Source organism: Pecten maximus, chromosome 10 (genome assembly GCF_902652985.1).
Source record: "Pecten maximus chromosome 10, xPecMax1.1, whole genome shotgun sequence".
Lineage (NCBI taxonomy): Eukaryota > Metazoa > Mollusca > Bivalvia > Pectinida > Pectinidae > Pecten > Pecten maximus.
In genome coordinates, this window is record NC_047024.1 from 32,913,240 (window position 1) to 32,933,032 (window position 19,793).

The 19,793-nt window shown below is 34.4% G+C and overlaps 1 protein-coding gene across 17 annotated transcripts in view; it reads left to right on the forward strand.

Moving 5' to 3' along the window:
* The window catches only part of LOC117335532 (UPF0705 protein C11orf49 homolog), a 36,595-nt gene continuing 16,802 nt past the window's right edge, over nucleotides 1-19,793 (forward strand). For 5 of the 17 annotated variants that reach the window (XM_033895594.1, XM_033895583.1, XM_033895585.1 and 2 more), the window contains exons 1-8: nucleotides 1-386; nucleotides 3,965-4,067; nucleotides 5,351-5,481; nucleotides 6,348-6,432; nucleotides 6,825-6,910; nucleotides 7,992-8,184; nucleotides 8,559-8,668; nucleotides 10,745-10,799. In XM_033895594.1, the coding sequence (XP_033751485.1) occupies nucleotides 341-386; nucleotides 3,965-4,067; nucleotides 5,351-5,481; nucleotides 6,348-6,432; nucleotides 6,825-6,910; nucleotides 7,992-8,184; nucleotides 8,559-8,668; nucleotides 10,745-10,799 (809 nt within the window). In that variant the 5' untranslated portion in view covers nucleotides 1-340. Of the gene's footprint in view, nucleotides 387-3,964; nucleotides 4,068-5,350; nucleotides 5,482-6,347; nucleotides 6,433-6,824; nucleotides 6,911-7,991; nucleotides 8,185-8,558; nucleotides 8,669-9,665; nucleotides 9,721-10,744; nucleotides 10,800-18,583; nucleotides 18,599-19,686; nucleotides 19,708-19,793 lie in introns of all 17 variants that reach the window. The other 12 variants (XM_033895587.1, XM_033895578.1, XM_033895579.1 and 9 more) reach the window with 4 other exon arrangements.

The window sequence follows — 19,793 nt, forward strand, 5'->3', positions numbered from 1 at the left end:
CAGTCAAAGTGAAAATGGAGACCGACATTTCTTTCAGCTATGTATTAAGAAAACACGGAACCACACACTGACACACCGTGTTCAACTGAACAGCAATTTTAGTCGTGTCTACTTTTAGGATATTTTAGTGTTCGCAATGATTTTTTTTGTGCGTTAATTTTCATTTGTGTCGATTTTCTTGATGTCAATTTCCCGGTTGCTAGGAAGGTGTCATGGACGCTAGTTTTGTCAGTTTCATGTCCCAATGTCTGTCTTGCTGATATGTATAACAGCAGTTTAATCATCATCAGATAAAAAAACTGAAACTTATGTGAATTGACTTCTGATTTAATACAGCAAAATGACAACGGAGGACAGATTCTCAATGACCGCTGAAAAGTATTTGGGTAAGATTTTGCTGAACTAAGATTTTGTTAGAAGAATTCAGAAATCAACCCCATGAATAAGTTTTATGTATCAGGGTAAACAGTTAAATCTCCTTAAATATCCGAATCTACCTACTACGGTTTGGTGGTTGATATAACTAAATCAGTAACTCTTTACTAAGCAACAAAATACCAAGAACGAATATTCATACCCTGCCTACACTGCTCCCCGGCAGGGTATGAAGTCCCTCCCATTGCCGATAGTGTAGCAAGCCCCAATGTGATTCACATCGGGCGGTATTTAGCTCTGGTTATAATTTTCTCGGATAAAAAAATCCATGTAAATTGATGATTCTGGTATTTATTATCAATATTAAATCCACAAACCTGCACATTACGTCAATTGTTTGACAATAAATGGTAAAATCCAAGTCCCAAAATCCAAAACGAGCAAGGCACACAGAGATATCAGTTCAAACATACCGCCATCATTGATAACAGCGTAAAGGTCAATTTCCTTCTGCCCTTCAGGTAGGGTGTAAGAATTGTACCTGCTGCCCCCATTGCATGATCGTAAGAGGCGACTGAATTTGGGATCTTATCTTTTCTCTTCTTTCTTACAAACTTTCTTCTTCCTAATGTCTCCCTTGACAATGCCTCACTTTTGGCCTTTAGTTGAGCGTTCACCCCTGTGAGGAAGGCTTTGGGTTCTGTCCCCTTGCCGAGACATACCAGAGTCTTTAAAAATGGTAGTTGCTACTCCTACTTAGCGCTCAGCATATTAGGAGTGGGACGACTGGTTCACCCGTTGTCAGTATAATGTGACCGGTGGGGGGTGCTGCTGGGTGTCTTCGGCAGTATGCTCCAGTGAGGTAGCACTATAAATCGGCAAAAGTCCCGGCCTACCACAAGGAGACTTCACACAAACATACCGCAGCCTCCCAAAACACAAATACGCACTCACCACACGCATACATGTCGCATGCACAGGAGGCGGTCCTTAAATGGCCTTAGCTGTTAATAGGACGTTAAACAAAATAAACCAAACCAAACCAAACCTTATAAGGAAATCAAAATAACTTAATGCTAATGAGATTTCCTGCCAGATTTCAACAGATAAGCAGAAATCAGAGTTATATACCTTGGTGAGGAAGGTCAATTCATTCTGTAATTGTTTAATTACACAAAGGAAGATGTGCTTTCTTCACAAGAGTTACAAAAAAACTGGTTAAATATCTCTGATTATGTATTTTTTTTATCGTAGTAGCTTCATCCATATATGGTCATGGGTACCATATATTTGGGTCAGCAACCTCACGAGAGTATCATGGCGGATCACTGAGACAACTCCGAGCAGTATAATATCAGAATATGCTAATTAAAGATTTCCAGATTAGATGGTAGGCTAATACATTGCAAAATTGTATTAGAAATGTTTAATTATACTAACTATTACTCCAAAGTTACACGATAGCCGCTATTTGTAGCATTTTCGAGGTTCACTGTTTTGCAACAGTACCGTCAATGGAAGACAATCGTAGCTCTGACGACGACCATCTGTCGTAAATTGTCCGTCCGTCGTCCAGAGCTACGTTATCGCAGCTACAAAATACCCTGCTCAAACTAGCTGCGATATTAACGTAGCTCTGGACGACGTCTTGTTTGTCAAAACTGTAGGCTTATATATGTCTCATCGGACAATCTTCCACAAACATTAAAGAAAAAGGGAAAGAACTATACTCAGCAATTGAAAAGTTGTCAGCAGATAAATGTGTTATTCATATTTTCTTGAATATGTATAGAATAGGAATAACCAGATTAAGACATTTCATCTGATACAAATGTAGCTACCTGGCTCTAAAATCCAATTTTAAATTTCGTATTATATGACCTCAGACCCTGATGTTTCTCGGGGCCTTTGGCCTTTGTAATTATTCAAATTCAGAATGTTTGACCTTGCTCACCGAGGTATACAACTCCGAATCTGTTTATCTATTGAAATCTCGCTGGAAATCTTATTAGCATCAATTTATTTTGATTTCCTTATATGGAAATTGACCTTTACACTCGTATCAAAGATGGCGGTATGTTTGAACTGATATCTCTGTGTGTCTTGCTTGTTTTGTATTTTACCATTTGTTGTCAAAGAAATGACGTAATGTGCAGGTTTAATTTGTAGATTGAATATTGATAAGAGATCAGAATCATCAATTTACATGTGTTTTTTATTCGAGAAAATTATAATCATATCTAATATACTGCCTGATGTGAATCACATCGGGGCTTAAATGCTACACTATCGGCAATGGGAGGGACTTCATACCATGCCAGAGAGCAGTGTAGGCAGTGTATGAATATTGTTCTATGTTCAAACCAGTACCCTTCCCAGTTTCCAAATGGACATCCTTCCTCTTGGCAAAATAGTAATTCCTGCTAACCTGATTTAGTAAGGTCAGACCTCATGTTTTACACTTTTACATATTTGCCCTTGAAGACAAATACTTGTAAGACAACCACAACCCAGACTCTTTAGCTCCTAGGAAGTTTCTCAATCTCCTATATAGCTTTCACTTGGAATTGTCAATGGCATTTAATCTGTGATAGAAAGGAATAATGAAAAATACCTTACCAGACTGGGCCTTTAACTAGTGATCTCTGCTCACAGAACATACATCCTACCACTAGACTAGATGGAAATTCTTGCTAGCCTGAGCTAGTAAGGTGACCTTATACTCTCAACTGTTACATAAAATTGTACAAACTAGAAATGATCACAAAAAAACAGATTTTGAATACTCCTTGAAATCATTTTATTTTCTAGTTTACAAAATATCTAAACTATCGTGAAGAAGATTTTATATATATTTCATTATTGTTTCATTTACTTATGTAAATGTACCAATAGTCCAAAATACAATGTATATTCCAATTAGAGCTGTGTATCGCAAATAAGTTAGCGATATGATTCATATTGCAATACAGGGGTCACGATACAATATGTATCGCGATATATGAGAAGCTGATGACCTAACAGATATCTGATATTCCATCGTACAGTAGTCATATTTTGTTTGTGGTATTTCCGGAATATAAGAGCCCCACAAAGCGTTCTTGAATATAGATGATTTGAATTTGAAAGAACTCCAACAGGCAGCTTTAATTATAAGCAGCTAGAACGGCCTTGTCAGCCAAGTTTTTTTGCTACAAAACGTAAGCTAACGTTGGTCAAGGGAGATAACTACACATTTTCAAGTATCACGAATACAAATCATGGGTAGACGATGCATCGATGCATCAGTGAATCGTTAGACCACTAATTCCGATATATGTGACAACTGGAAATCAAGGTCAAGCCTTCTAGAGACATGATCGATCAATAGATCTAGTAAATTAATAGATATTCATTATTTAAAAGGTGATGATAGTTGTTATATTTTCAGGCCTAATGCAGATTCTGCAATGCGCCTGCTATCAAGAGTCCACATAAGTATTATTGAAACTATGAAAAAATATTAATGTCAAGTAAAAGTTAGTCATTGAAATGCCACTGTCTCGTTTGTCATGATCATAATCTTATGCATCATATTTCATCTTTTCAGCAAAACACAATATTCTTGTGTATTTAGAGGATAGTGTTGCCCAACTGTTGGAACACAGAGAAGAGAACCCCAAAACAAATGCTGTTAAATTCTTCAGTGAATAGTGAGTATGATATATAATTGACAATGTATATAACATAATTCCTTATAAGGTTTTTTTAAACTGTATAATAGCTGATATCGAGTTATTTCTGGTAAACATTTTCTTTTGGTGTATATTTGAACTTTATAGTGATGATTCATATAACATTCAAATGCACGAAACAAGCTTTTGAAGCTGAATGCAATATCTACTTGGTTAAATGATATTTACAGAAAATAAATTTGTTGATTAGATTTTTCAAAAACTTTCTAATCAAATACCATATAGGCAATAACTAAGTTACCATCTCTATGAGTGCCTATCTCTCTAAAGTGCCCATCTCCCTGGAAGTGCCCATCTCTCTATAAATGTCCATCTCTCTATAAGTGCCCATCTCTCTATAAGTGTCCATCTCCCTGTAAATGTCCATCTCCCTGTAAGTGCCCGTCTCCCTATAAGTGCCCATCCCTCTATAAATGCCCATCTCCCTGTAAGTGCCCATTCCCCTATAAGTGCCCATCTCTCTATAAGTGCCCATCTCTCTGTAATGCACCTCTATCTTATTCTTGAAAGAGAGGATTGGTGTGTTAAAGTCAGTTAAAGGTTGCTTAACTCACTGATTGACCAATGTAGTCTTTATTCTCCCACTCTTTGCCTGCTTTAAAATCATCTGTTAAACATGTAAAGTTTCAATGCACTAATGCATGGAAAATTGTCAAGCAACATGCTTTTTGTAGTCATTTAGAAGATTGTTACCAAACAGTTCAGCCAGAAACAGGAGAGCCATGAGTACTTGATGTAATGCATTTATACTGATAAAAAAAAATTAGAATATTAAGGAGACACGATCTTCAGCCTCCAGTGGTAAACCAGTTGACATGGATAAGGTTTCCCACTGACAGAAGACATATAAGCATCAACAATGAAAAGAGCACTCTACACATTGAAAATTAGTTTTATTATCCCAGATTTTACATGGAAACTTTTCTATACATATATTGGTTTAATTAAGTGCATCCCTGTTAAGAACTTAACGATAGTGTAATTATGGTGTGCATTAATGTTACCTGGTAGGGTGATTCCAGTTTACCATTTTACATATTAATTAAGTCCCACTTCCATTATAAAAACAGTAAAAAAAGGGACATTGATTTTCTATTCTTACGTTAGTATAACTCAGTATTTGTATGTAGGTAATACTAATGGACTCAATGTTTCATTCGAAAATACCATGTAATTATAGTCCATTATAGTATATAACATAAACAATCAGTTTTTTATCAAATGTGTTCTACTTTGTTCAGCTTCAACAGTTTACGAGATGGCAACCACACCATGTTTAGAGAGTACAATTTTGTACAGGCCACTCCACACAACAGAGCATCGTTTGTTCGACTTTTCTGGAAATGCTATAGACAAATTGGTAAAAAAGGAGGTAGGTTTTTGGCAGCATAAATATTAAAATTACGGTACACCATAGATGCTATGTTTACATTATGCTCCATTATGACTAGTAAGCCAGAGCTCCCAGGCCAAGTGGGGCTAAAGAGATATCCTGTCCGCCTGAGCGTAATATTGTGGCTAGTATTTACCAGGGTTACACATCCCATCCAGGAAAATACTTATCCTCGCTTTTTTTATGAGTAACAGTGATGCTTTTGACATTAATTCAAAAATGTGGTCTCCCTGACCTAGTTCACCCACTTGAGGCAGTGTGTCATTTATCAAAATTAGGTCAGTGTGACCTACATACATTTGGCCTTTGACTTACATAAAAGAAACAGTTTGTCCAGGTGCTATCTCCTACACTACTGGCGACTGGAACTTTATAGGGTATTGGTCCAACTTATAAGTCCCCTACCAGGGAAAGTGATGGGACTATAGGTTTCCTCCTCGTCCGTCCGTCCGTCCATTCAGTTTTCCGCAGTTTTCTAATTATAAGCCATGCTTTAAGTTATGTTGGTGAAAGTTTGTATGCAACTTCAGTTTGAGTATAGCTTCAGAGAAAGATCAAATTTTAATTTTTCTACATTTATGGGACATGTACAATGCTTTAGCAATACCCAGCTTGCTTGTTTATCATGAATGTATCATCTGTGCATTCTTGGCATATAATTTCACATCTGTTGGGGGACTATTATATTTGCCAAGTTGAATTGTTTGTTTCATTGTATATCTTCTCATATAATTTCACATCCGATGGGGAACTGTAATTTTCCCTATCATCATGCTGTTGTAGATTTCTGTTGTTGTTTTGATGATTTGTTTTATTGTGTATATCTACTAAATGTTTTGTTGTAGATCTTTTGAGTATACAGGAGTATCACTCATTATTGTCCCTGTTGTGTCCAGATTTCCCATTCGAACCTGTTCAGAAGACAGCCAGGTAAGAGGTAGATCTTAGTGAGCAGAATAAACAATTTCAAAGACTATCAAATCAATGTTTACCATGCCTCTAGTCCTTAAAAATATCATTAATTTTGATTCTGAACAAAACTAAATTCACAGTAGAGTTCATCTTGGCTAACCAAGAGTGCATAATGTCATATTAAACAAGGATAAATCACCAAAAGCGAGTAAGGGATTGTGAACTCGGGGTTAGTGATGATGATTAGAGTTGTGATAATAAATCCTTTTGTATCAATGATTTGAGTATAATATCTCTTTTTTTATGTAAATCTAAAAAAAAGTATGTTTAAATAATAAGAATAATTATCAATTACAAAATTATTTTTATTCACAAATTAACAAGAACAATTACATTGTATTTGATTTCAGAATTATACTTCTGGATGATGCCCTTGACTGCCTGATATCCTTTGCAGATTTTATCTATGCTTTCCAAGTACAGTTTTACTATGAAGGTAGGATGATCATGATTATACTGATTTATATGACAGAATAAGACTTGATAGATTATTGTCTTGTATCTACTTATATACATGTATTTACTTAAATCATTGATATATATATATTGTTTACATTGGAAATCATTAGCAAATTAAACATCAGATGGAAAATAAAATTTATATTTGACAGTTAAATCTGTCTGTAATACAATAATGAAAAGAGAAAAACTAAATTGTCTTAATAGCATGCAGATAATAGAGGTCAAAAGGTTGAAGTTCAGTATGATAATAGTAGTGAGCCTGGATTGGTGTTCATTGGAAGTACCAGGTAATGGCATGTGTTCACGAGAGCTGGGAGTTATTGAAGAAATAGGAAATTCATTGGGAAAAGATATTTACTGGTTTTAAGTGTGTTTTTTTTGTCATCCAACACATTTCACAGTTCTCTTCACAAAACTGGATATGAGTTTTCTTGTGTATAAATATAGAATCAAACATGTGCTGAATTGTCAGTTGCAATATGCTACACTGAACTGTATTTTTCTTTCGTATATGTTTACCATTGAATTCAGTTTTTGATGGATTTTCATAAAATTTACAACAATAACTGAAGAATTTCATTGAGTTTTATTGGAGTGGTTTCCCTTAGGTCACTGTAGAGCTATTTTCATTAAAAAAAACACATTTGTTTCGACTAAATATAATACAATTGTTCAAAACATGAATACCTCTGATAATTAGGACCCCATTCCACAGACAGTAGAGTGGTAGGCCAAGGGTCGCAGGTTTGATCCACAGAGGAGGCACACTATTTGCTTTCCTGTTGTAATGGGTTTTGTATAGCTTTACGCAAACTTGGTGATAATTGATGCTTTCTGGATCATATACTTTGTCAAAATGGACATATTTTCTAAATCACATAACGAATGATTGTCACCAAACTTGGCTAAGAATTTCAATTACGATACAGATTGTGTTATTTTGGTATTGATTTTCTGATTTGTAATTATGAATTTCAGTATTGATATATGTTATAATCAATAGTTACCTCAAATAATCAATAGTTACCTCAAACTGCTGTATTTCAATATTTCAGAGTTTATGGAAAAGTGCCATGAGATTTACCTATCACTAATGCAGACTCAGCGTAGTCCACGTGACCCAGTGGTGGTACCGTCGGGGACAGAGGACACCAAGGTCCATCAGAATAGCCACCATCCCTCAGATGGGGTCGACGCCATGCAGTACTTTAGGGCAGTGTATCCTGTGTGTGACAGATCCTCGTTCAGGTAAACATTACCATATAGGTATACTGAGGTCATCAGGTCAAATACCAAGGTCAAATTTTGTATCTATCAGTTAATAAAAACTGTTGTTCTGTAGTTATGAAGCAGTAATGGTTCATCTGACCAAGGTTAAATGAGGTTAGACTATGATGCTTTGAACTCAATTTTGAAGGAAAGTAATAAAAACGTTTGACATTCTTGTGACTTTACAGGCTTAAAATTTGTTTCTTCTTTTCATATTCAATATACATGTATTTCAATAAGTATGGATTTACTAGTTACTGTACCTGTTTTTAAAGAAGACTTACCATATCAAGAAGATGCTGGTAGATATATCATACATAAGTTATATATTTTGTACGTTTGTTCGTTACCAGCACCCCACCAGGAAACTGTCTAAAGGAGATTCTGTTCAATGTGCCGAGGGTTTCCTTCTATGGCTTCCTAATGGCTCTGGCAAAGAGTGAATCTATCAATGACCATATAGGTAAGTATACCATTAGTATTACAAAGTATATACACAGTAGACTTTAACCATTGTATACAATAGGTACACTATAGATAGATTATATATGTAGACCACTTTTAGGAAAGGATACTCTATAGTACTTGTTTTCACTGAAATTTTATTCTAATATTAGTATTATTACCATAGTTATCCTCTATCAAATACATAGACCTGTGGTTTGGTCTTACTTTGGAGATGTTCTTACCTCTATACAAAGACAAAATAACCTTAGTGTGTAATTCCATTCGTCTAATGCCTTTGGCTAGTTAAACTAGAAAAAAAAATTTAATGTAATTTTCTGTGCATTGCCCACTCTGTTAGATTGCCCCACAAGGTGAAATAATGGTTTTGTAATTTAAAGTCAGTAGATATAACCCCATTGATACATTGCCTGTGAGTTATCTGCTACGGAGTACCAGTTGACTATCAAGAGAATCCCTCGCTGTTTGTGTTTAGCTCTCACCTTACCTGTATTATGTTGAAAAGTGAACAGTGTTGATAAATGTATTAACTTGATATAGTCTAGATGTATCATTCATATTCCGGACATAAACAGCAATGTCGGCACCTGATAGTACACATATCGTATAATATGTAGTTTTGATGATTTTAGGAAAAGTTTTTGTCAGATAATCGGCTTTATCAGATAGCCCGCAGATGGAAACATACCCGGTACATGAAATTTCAGTATTTGATTCTCCGAAAATATTGGTCCAGTTCTTCCTTTAGAGTCTGATTGGTACCTGGTTCTCTAAAATTACATATGCCCATAATTTTAAATACATTGCTTTTAATTATAATTATAGACTCAGTTATATTTATCAAGCCTAGAAATTTCAGCTTGAAGGTTTTTTTTTACTCAAAGTCATTTTTTCATCGATTCTATTGCCCAATTAAAGGATATTGGAGATATTCCAATGCTAGGTTCTATAAAAAATTTCCGTGACAATATACAGTGACATGGATCTGTTTGCAGGATGGATGCCCCAAAAGTCTGAACTTTTGGAGGGACCAGAGTCGGAAATAGCATTGTAAGGAGAGCTGGTGTGCTACCTTGTTTTTTTTTAACCAAATTGATCCAGCACACCTTTGTTGACTTTAGCACAATGACATATCTTTCACCACAATATTTTTTCGTGTTTGCACTTTGATATTTCCATTTTTTCCCATGTGTTTTTAATATATTTTCTACAAGATATTCTATTGAGATATTTCATTTTAATTTCAAAATAAAATGAAATCATTACAAAAAATGGTATATCTTTCATGTGTGTATTATTTCACACTTTCAATTTTCTTCCCAAATCATTTTTTTCCAGAAAATATTTCCTCAACTTGGATGTACATGTATTTGACAGTTATTTCCTGGATGAGTGTTGCTTAATTTATTGTTGTTTTCTGATGAATTATTCACTTTATTTTATTACTGAGGCATGTTACTGAAATAAGGACACTGTGACCTACTTTTAACACATAAAAAAGGTCAATGGAAAATACTGTCCAAAATCTATCTCTTATAATTTGTATTATCAAATAAAAATACTACAATCCTAATCAACAACTACCATGATGTAAACCCTATAAGTCAGATTTTAGAACTCAATATTCTGAGTTCTGTTCAGATGTAACAACAACAACTATCTGTAGAAATCAAAACCTACCATTATATAATAGTATTTTAGACAGTTTTGGAACATTCTGTAGGTTAAGTATGTTTGTCAATAGCCAATCAAAACCAGTGTAGATTAAGTGTCTACCTCACACCTCAGTGGACACAATCTTCACTGGTCATTTTGTCTGATCATGATGACAGAGTGTATCACAAATATGAAAGCCAATGTAATTATGGTTGTTATACTACTTGAAATATATTCACAATCAAAAGTTTAGGTATATACGTAACCAAAAGAAAATGACAAAAACTATCTAAAATATATCATGCATATAGGTTTATTTTTCTTGATGTTTTTTCTCATTCACCATTTCTACAAGTGTTGTCTGTGATTTTTGCCTTTTTGCAGTGCACTATAGTGTGAATGTTTACACTGTTTTCAGGGAGACTCCCTCCGAAGGCTGAACTATTAGAAGGAGCTGACTCCGAGTTAACATCGTAAGCAACCCCCTTTATCTCTCTCATATACACATGGTGTCTTTATGGTCTCTGTATACCGTAGTTTTCATGTGATAAACCAGGGAAGTGTCTTTATGGTCTCTGTATACCGTAGTTTTCATGTGATAAACCAGGGAAGTGTCTTTATGGTCTCTGTATACCGTAGTTTTCATGTGATAAACCAGGGAAGTGTCTTTATGGTCTCTGTATGCCGTAGTTTTCATGTGATAAACCCGGAAAGTGTCTTTATGGTCTCTGTATACTGTTGTTTTCATGTGATAAACCCGGAAAGTGTCTTTATGGTCTCTGTATACTGTTGTTTTCATGTGATATTAACCAGGGAAGGGGTTGAACTTTACTTGATACATGCAGACATCCTGGTTTTATCCATGAACCGTAGTAAAATCTAAAACGCTAACCAAGATTTAAATGATTAAATAATCTTATCATCTAATACTTTACAATATTCATTAAAATGTAAATCTATTGCCTGTGGTAATGATATCCAGATTCATTTGCTTAAGTCAGAAGTTTGCACGGTTATAGTTTCTTTGGTCCAGGACATTTCTTAATGATGAATTACGGTATATTTGCTGTATAACAGAGGGGTGGGCTGTCATAGAGAACAGCAGTTTATTACTGGTGAATTACGGTATATTTGCCGTATAACAGAGGGGTGGGCTGTCATAGAGAACAGGAATTTATTACTGGTGAATTACGGTATATTTGCCGTATAACAGAGGGGTGGGCTGTCATAGAGAACAGGAGTTTATTACTGGTGAATTACGGTATATTTGCTGTATAATAGGGAGGTGGGCTGTCATAGAGAACAGGAGTTTATTACTGGTGAATTACGGTATATTTGCTGTATAACAGAGAGGTGGGCTGTCATAGAGAACAGGAGTTTATTACTGGTGAATTACGGTATATTTGCTGTATAACAGAGGGGTGGGCTGTCATAGAGAACAGGAGTTTATTACTGATGAATTACGGTATATTTGCTGTATAACAGAGAGGTGGGCTGTCATAGAGAACAGGAGTTTATTACTGGTGAATTACAGTAGCTTTGTTGTATAAAAAGGATTGTCATTCATAAGTTTAAAATGTATGCTGTAGGATAGAACCATATGTGACTTAATTTCACTACCAAATTAAACATTCCCAAAATTAACTTCACTTCTCCCTCCTGACTAACACCAGTAAACTACCTTTTTGATGTGGTATCAATAAACAGATATATACTGTACAGTAGATCATGAATCACATTGAAAGCATTTTTCTATGTTATTTTATTGTAGGTAATAGCATATATTTTATTGCAGAAATTTATTTTTACAATTTTAGTTGGCATTTTAAAAGTTTTCTTTACAGGTATTCTGGTATGCTGCCTTACTTATTGTAATATATTGAAGTATCTTAAGAGTAATCTCCCCTGATATTTTACCTGTGAATCATGTTAGAGTTATCTCCCTTTATATTTTGTAGAGTTTAGAACTACTGGATGTTTTATTATTGCATGTATGATTTTGTAGCATGTGTAATTTTGAAACACTTCAAGGAGATAGATAAAGAGCACCATTAAGTTTATTAATCTGACAGGAAACAAAAATAAAACCTTCTGCCATATTAAATTATTGGATAAGTTTAATTAATTTCTTTATGACATCTCTTTAGATTTCCCATATGTGTGGCATATGATATTAATGACATGGGCATATTACATACATGTGAATCAGATATTTATTGCATGGAAGAACAGATGTGTTACGTGATAAATCAATGTTAGATTGCGTATATCCTTTAAAAACATGTCTTCCAATTTTGACATACAAATGTATACATATGTACAGTATATGCAACTGTATGCAAAGCTTGAATATGGGCGAAATGGAGGAATCTTATGTTTACAATATAATAATAATGATCAATCATAAGTTTGTTTATAGCTGTAGAAATATCCATTCATCTTATGTAATTTGGAATATTGTGGGGTTTCCCAAATAAAGACAGTCAGGAGAGCCATAGTTGATTAATACACAGGTGTAAATTATGTTATAATGTCTAAGACAGCGGTTACTAGATTTAGTATACTGTGAAGTTACTGCAGGGATATAATTTCATCCATATAGCGGTACATTCATTTATTTTATTTATTCATTTATTCACTTTATTTATTTATTTATTTATTGTATAAATAATGTTCATACATATTATGATCTGGTGCTATCACAAAAACAACAAGAAATAAAATGTACTTTTGATGTGACCTGGATGATACTCTTACCACATATGTCATGTAATAAGCCCAGCAGGGGGTTAACAAAATATTTTACTCAAAGAAGGGGATTTATTGAGAGACAATGAAGTAGTATTTGTGAGTAATTTTATTTAATTACACTGGATATGGATAGGCTGATTACTGGATAAATACTGTATATGTTTTATAGTAAAAATTGCTCTGAATATAAACATCACATTGACATTATTTGATAATATCATTTAGTTATCATTTATAGTCAATTCATTAATAATTGCTGATAGAGTTACCTCCCCTTTATCTGAGAATCGAAAATTTTGTGTTTTCTTCATGTTTACATACAAATTGGTCCAAATTGTCTTGTGTATTTATATGTGGTGCAACATCTTTCGTCTTTCAATTTCTTGGAAAACCTTTATCAAAGTACATGTACAGGACATGCAGTTAATAAATTAAAGGTTTTTAAACCAATCATGATCCTTGTGGAAATCTCTTGAAAATCTCTGGTGGCAATTAAGAATTTTTTTTCTTGAATTATGCAGAAAAGATGGTCTTTTCATATGAAGTACCCTACATGGGATCCGATGTGGCTGATCTCAATTCTTAACTGATGTATTAATCAAATCTTACTTGAAAACAACAAACAGGAGAGCGATCTATTCTTCATTCTTGTCATAGGTTAGATATTTTACTGACTGAGGGTTTAAAGTGGCAAATGTAGATCTTCACAGAAGCTTATGATAAAGTCTACTGTAAATCAGTTTTAAACATATTGGTAACACAGTGACATTTTTCTTTTTCTCAGATTTCCAAGGATCCATGAATTGAAAAGTAGTCTATTCAATGGGACTATATCTTAATGCCCCTGATACAGGCTAGAAGTAACGCTCGGAAAAGTGGAGCCGATTTTCTCTTCTCATTGTCTCAAAAACAAATATACATTTACAATACTGTGGTTACAAAATGCATTTGTAAAAGTTTTTATTAGTTTTTCAGTTAACCGGATAATGATAATTTTATGAAAATTTATGCACAAATTTTTGAAAACATATTTCTTGTACAACTTAACTTCTACATGCAAATTATTTAATTTGAGCTATCTCTATAACCTGAATTGTTTGTATGATTTAATCATTTTGGCACAAATTTCCTTTTAAATCACTGTCATAAAAAATGAATTCCGTTGTTTGATTTTTAACTTTTTTATTGTTGCTTTTTAAACAGACTTGATAAACTATTATATAATTGGAATTTTTCTGTCACTTATAACTACAATATTGAAGCTTTACTAGAGGTAGCTGGTTGGATTGCTGTGGTGTGATTATGTTGTGTGTTAATGATGTACAGTTGTTCACATAAACCCTCCAGTCAGCTTTATATAATGCAGATATTGCAGCTAGGTGCTTCAAGAAAACTGCATCAAGTCTTCTTATAATACATTGACAATGCATTAATTTAGAAGGTTATCGTACTAAGGTGCCAGGTCATTTATATAGGTAATACATCTTATCACATCACTCTCTCAAGAAATTACTTGAAAGAGACAAATTCTCTTCTTGTAAGTTTTTTTTTTATCTGAATTCTTTTGTCTCCTATCCTTGAAGAATCTCCCGCTTTTGAAGAAATTCTGTTTGGTGAAAAAAAAAAAATTATAAATTCTGTTACTGTGTCCTGGTATGATACCCTTCCCATAAATAACTATTTACTGTGACATTGATACCCTTCCCATAAATAACTATTTACTGTGACATCTTTTGGTAAGCATTTATGACACAAAATAAACCAATTTATATAGTAATAAATGTGAAAATGGATTGGATTTTACGCCCTATTACTTTAAAATTAGGTGATTTGACTTACCATTATTAAACAATAGTTTTTGAGGCCTGAATTATTTATATACAGTCAAACTTCGATGTTTCGAAGTTCAAGGGACTAATAGAAAAACTTCAAAACAGCGGGACTTCGAATTATTCATGGTTGACAATAGATCAATGTTTTCTTGATAATGACCATAGCTGTTAATGTTACATTTCCTCGGTGTCTTCGTGTTGATCGTCGCCTGTCAGGCTCACATCGAAACGTTTAGTTAATTTACCCCAAACCCATAAAAATACTTTTCATCAATTATACCTAAGCATATTTTAATCAAACAAACTATGTATCTGTTAAAAAACACTTATATCCCGTCTAATAGATAAAGCAAAAGTACAATGCACACTTACGTTAACGTTTTTCTGCTAAAGACACGTGTGTTTACGTTATGTGCATATAAAATACGAAATGCCGATCAGTTGGAGAATGCATGATTGAATCAGAAATAACCGATTTATATGGATATTATTGTATAAGTTTGAAACATGGCACTTTGAATATGAGTGAAGACATCGCTAATTGTTTTTGTTTAAAATTGATCCACTTGTTTTACTGTTCCGTAAAATTTACTCACCAACCGCTGATTTCAATGGCGGCGGATATCATCAAAGACGACTACCGGTATGGTATACCGGAGTGATTAAATGTCATGGCTTCTAAATACACCATTTATCTATCTATTTAGTCTGATTATTAATTAACCCCGTGATCGGAAGTGACAACGCACGCTATCGTTATCCCTATTGTCAGTCAGGGCATTTGTGGGAGGGGTGTGAAATCTTGTCGCTGGGGTCACGACAAACACCTGTCCAGTGGTCAGTACTGGTAAATTTTTTGTTCGAATCATGAGATGTCAGTTACCTAAAATATCATAGCTAACGGGCCATGAAAAAAGTTTGATACACCGAAAACTTCGATTTATAAAAATTCGAATCATAAATAGGTTCGTTAGTAGCGTTATATAGTGAGGAAATTCGGGACCAAGCAAAAAGTTTGATACAGCGAGAAATTCGAATCAACGAAGTTCGAATCATCGAGGTTTAACTGTACATGTATATATATCTATATCTATATAAGCTACCTTATGCTGATTTTTTCTTGCCATTCTTTCTTAAAAGTTAATTTTTTATGTCTTGTGAAGGAATATAATGGCGAGCTTGATATTTTAATACTGTTTATGACTTTAAAATTTATACAGTCAATTTACAAAAGAACATAAGGGTTGTACTCACCTGTTAATCAAACATTTTCCATCTGAAATCATGTTTAAAAACATTTGTTAGTGTCCAATATATCCATTTTCTGGAACATCTTTTCTGCTGGACTGTAGTCTTTGTTTCATCTTTGTCCCTACTGTCTTAAGGAAAGTCCATCTCTGCTGATGTTATCTTCTGCAGTGACAGGAGTCATCCTTGTGGAAGTATCAAAGTACATGCATTTTCTAAATATAGATTATAGCTGCATTATACAGATGTATCACCATCCATAACTCCTCTAACCTGTTTCCAGTATCAAAAGAATAAATAGTTTTATCCCCTCCATCACTTGACCCCATAATTGTTAATTAATTGTGGGAAATCCATCTGGGTGTGAACCTGGAAGTTAGGAAATCATTTCATTAATTCAACCTGAAGTGTAATTTTCTGGAATTATTGTTGTTACCCCTGATGTGGTCCATTCATGTGGTGTGATAACAGTATCACTAGGTGTTGGACTACTGTAGTTGGAGGGGTACTAATATTATGGACTAGTTGGAGGGGTACTAATATTATGGACTAGTTAGAGGGGTATACTAATATTATGGACTAGTTAGAGGGGTACTATAATATTATGGACTAGCTAGAGGGGTACTAATATTATGGACTAGTTGGAGGGGTACTAATATTATGGACTAGTTGGAGGGGTACTAATATCATGGACTAGTTGGAGGGGTACTGATATTATGGACTAGTTGGAGGGGTACTGATATCATGGACTAGTTAGAGGGGTACTAATATTATGGACTAGTTAGAGGGGTACTGATATCATGAACTAGTTAGAGGGGTACTAATATTATGGACTAGTTAGAGGGGTACTGATATTTTGGGCTAGTTAAAGGGGTACTAATATTATGGACTAGTTGGAGGGGTACTAATATTATGGACTAGTTGGAGGGGTACTAATATCATGGACTAGTTAGAGGGGTACTAATATTATGGACTAGTTAGAGGGGTACTGATATGTTGGGCTCGTTAAAGGGGTACTAATATTATGGACTAGTTGGAGGGGTACTGATATTATGGACTAGTTAGAGGGGTACTAATATTATGGGCTAGTTAGAGGGGTACTAATATTATGGGCTAGTTAGAGGGGTACTGATATTATGGACTAGTTGGAGGGGTACTAATATTATGGACTAGTTAGAGGGGTACTGATATCATGGACTAGTTAGAGGGGTACTAATAGTATGGACTAGTTGGAGGGGTACTAATATTATGGACTAGTTGGAGGGGTACTAATATTATGGACTAGTTAGAGGGGTATACTAATATTATGGACTAGTTAGAGGGGTACTATAATATTATGGACTAGCTAGAGGGGTACTAATATTATGGACTAGTTGGAGGGGTACTAATATTATGGACTAGTTGGAGGGGTACTAATATCATGGACTAGTTGGAGGGGTACTAATATTATGGACTAGTTAGAGGGGTACTGATAGCATGAACTAGTTAGAGGGGTACTAATATTATGGACTAGTTAGAGGGGTACTATAATATTATGGACTAGCTAGAGGGGTACTAATATTATGGACTAGTTGGAGGGGTACTGATATTATGGGCTAGTTGGAGGGGTACTGATATCATGGACTAGTTGGAGGGGTACTAATATTATGGACTAGTTAGAGGGGTACTAATATTATGGACTAGTTGAAGGGGTACTAATATTATGGACTAGTTAGAGGGGTACTAATATTATGGATTAGTTGGAGGGGTACTGATATCATGGACTAGTTGGAGGGGTACTAATATTATGGACTAGTTGAAGGGGTACTAATATTATGGGCTAGTTAGAGGGGTACTGATATTATGGATTAGTTGGAGGGGTACTTATGTTATGGATTAGTTAGAGGGGTACTGATGCTATGGACTAGTTGGAGGGGTACTAATATTATGGACTAGTTGGAGGGGTACTAATATTATGGACTAGTTAGAGGGGTACTGATGCTATGGACTAGTTGGAGGGGTACTAATATCATGGATTAGTTGGAGGGGTACTGATATTATGGATTAGTTGGAGGGGTACTAATATCATGGACTAGTTAGAGGGGTACTGATATTATGGATTAGTTGGAGGGGTACTAATATTATGAACTAGTTAGAGGGGAATTGATATTATGGATTAGTTGGAGGGGTACTAATATTATGGATTAGTTAGAGAGGTACTGATGCTATGGACTAGTTGGAGGGGTGCTAATATTATGGACTAGTTGGAGGGGTACTAATATTATGGACTAGTTGGAGGGGTACTAATATTATGGACTAGTTGGAGGGGTACTGATATCATGGACTAGTTGGAGGGGTACTGATATTATGGACTAGTTGGAGGGGTACTAATATCATTAATTTCTATGGAAAAAGCAGACTGTATATGTTGAGATTATGTTTTACAGTAAAAAGCCAACAAAGTAAGTTACCAGTTTCCCCGTCAGTGTTTTTGTAACCAATGTAACCACAAGTCCCAACCGCTTCAGTGTAGCCTTACATTTATATATATATGTATATGTTGTTTAGTTCCAATTTTGTCTTCATTAGAAAAAAAGTGTTGTTTAGTGCCATTCTATTGCCAAGTATGACCTCCATATCCTATACATTCCTATACATACCAGTAGTCGTGTTATTCCTGGAATCCACTGGAATCTCCTGTAGTATATGTTATTGATGAGTCCCAATTGTGTACTCCATGTTCTTACCTTTGGATTCTACATAATGCCAAAACCTTTTATCCATATATTGAAGTTAGATACTCAGAAAAGCTCAAGTAAGGCATTACTATTATTTACACAAGTATTTTGTCATCTTTAGATAGTCTACATTCAGAGATAATCATCATGTTTATCATCTTTAAATGCTACATTAAGGTAATTGGCATGGTTATGTATAATTACATTTAACAATCAAATGTAGAGTCCCTTTATCCCTTAATAGTGTATCATAATTTAAGCTTGTTCTCCCACCTCTAATTAGTTAAAATTTTCATAAAACATAATTTGGATAATGAAACTGCTATACAAATACATACAGCGTATTCTATAGGTAAGTGTTCATAAACTACTGTAAGACCAAAATAGGAAATAACTGAAAAAGTAAGGAAAACCTTGGAGAGTATTCTTGAATGGACAAACACTCCACAAGATTTAAGTTTGTCAATTTAGAATCTCCCTTACCTGGTTGAGGTTATGATTAAAGTAAAGTGTGTGTTGCTCAAATAAAACTTGATTTTAGGGAACTATCCAGATCTAGTACAGAAGTGAAATTTATAAAAAAAAAAATTCAACTTTATTCAAAAGATTTTTTCTAAGTGCTATCTATCACAGTAAAAATACCAGGTATGTCAAATTCTTATACATGTAGTTTCATAATTATCTATACTGCTAGATGCAAAGAATTTAGCATTTAAAAAATGGATTAAAATATTTTATTGAAAAGATTTATATCTGGCTATAATGCTAGACTATGAGAATGATTTATAATCTAGTTGCTCTCTGGTTGCCAGACTACCAGTAAGGCTGGGAAAGTAAGTATGGTGATCTACCTACAAGTAGAATAGTTGTACAAGTTAGCTTAGAGTCTATGAGCATGGATGATGTATGATTTGTAAAA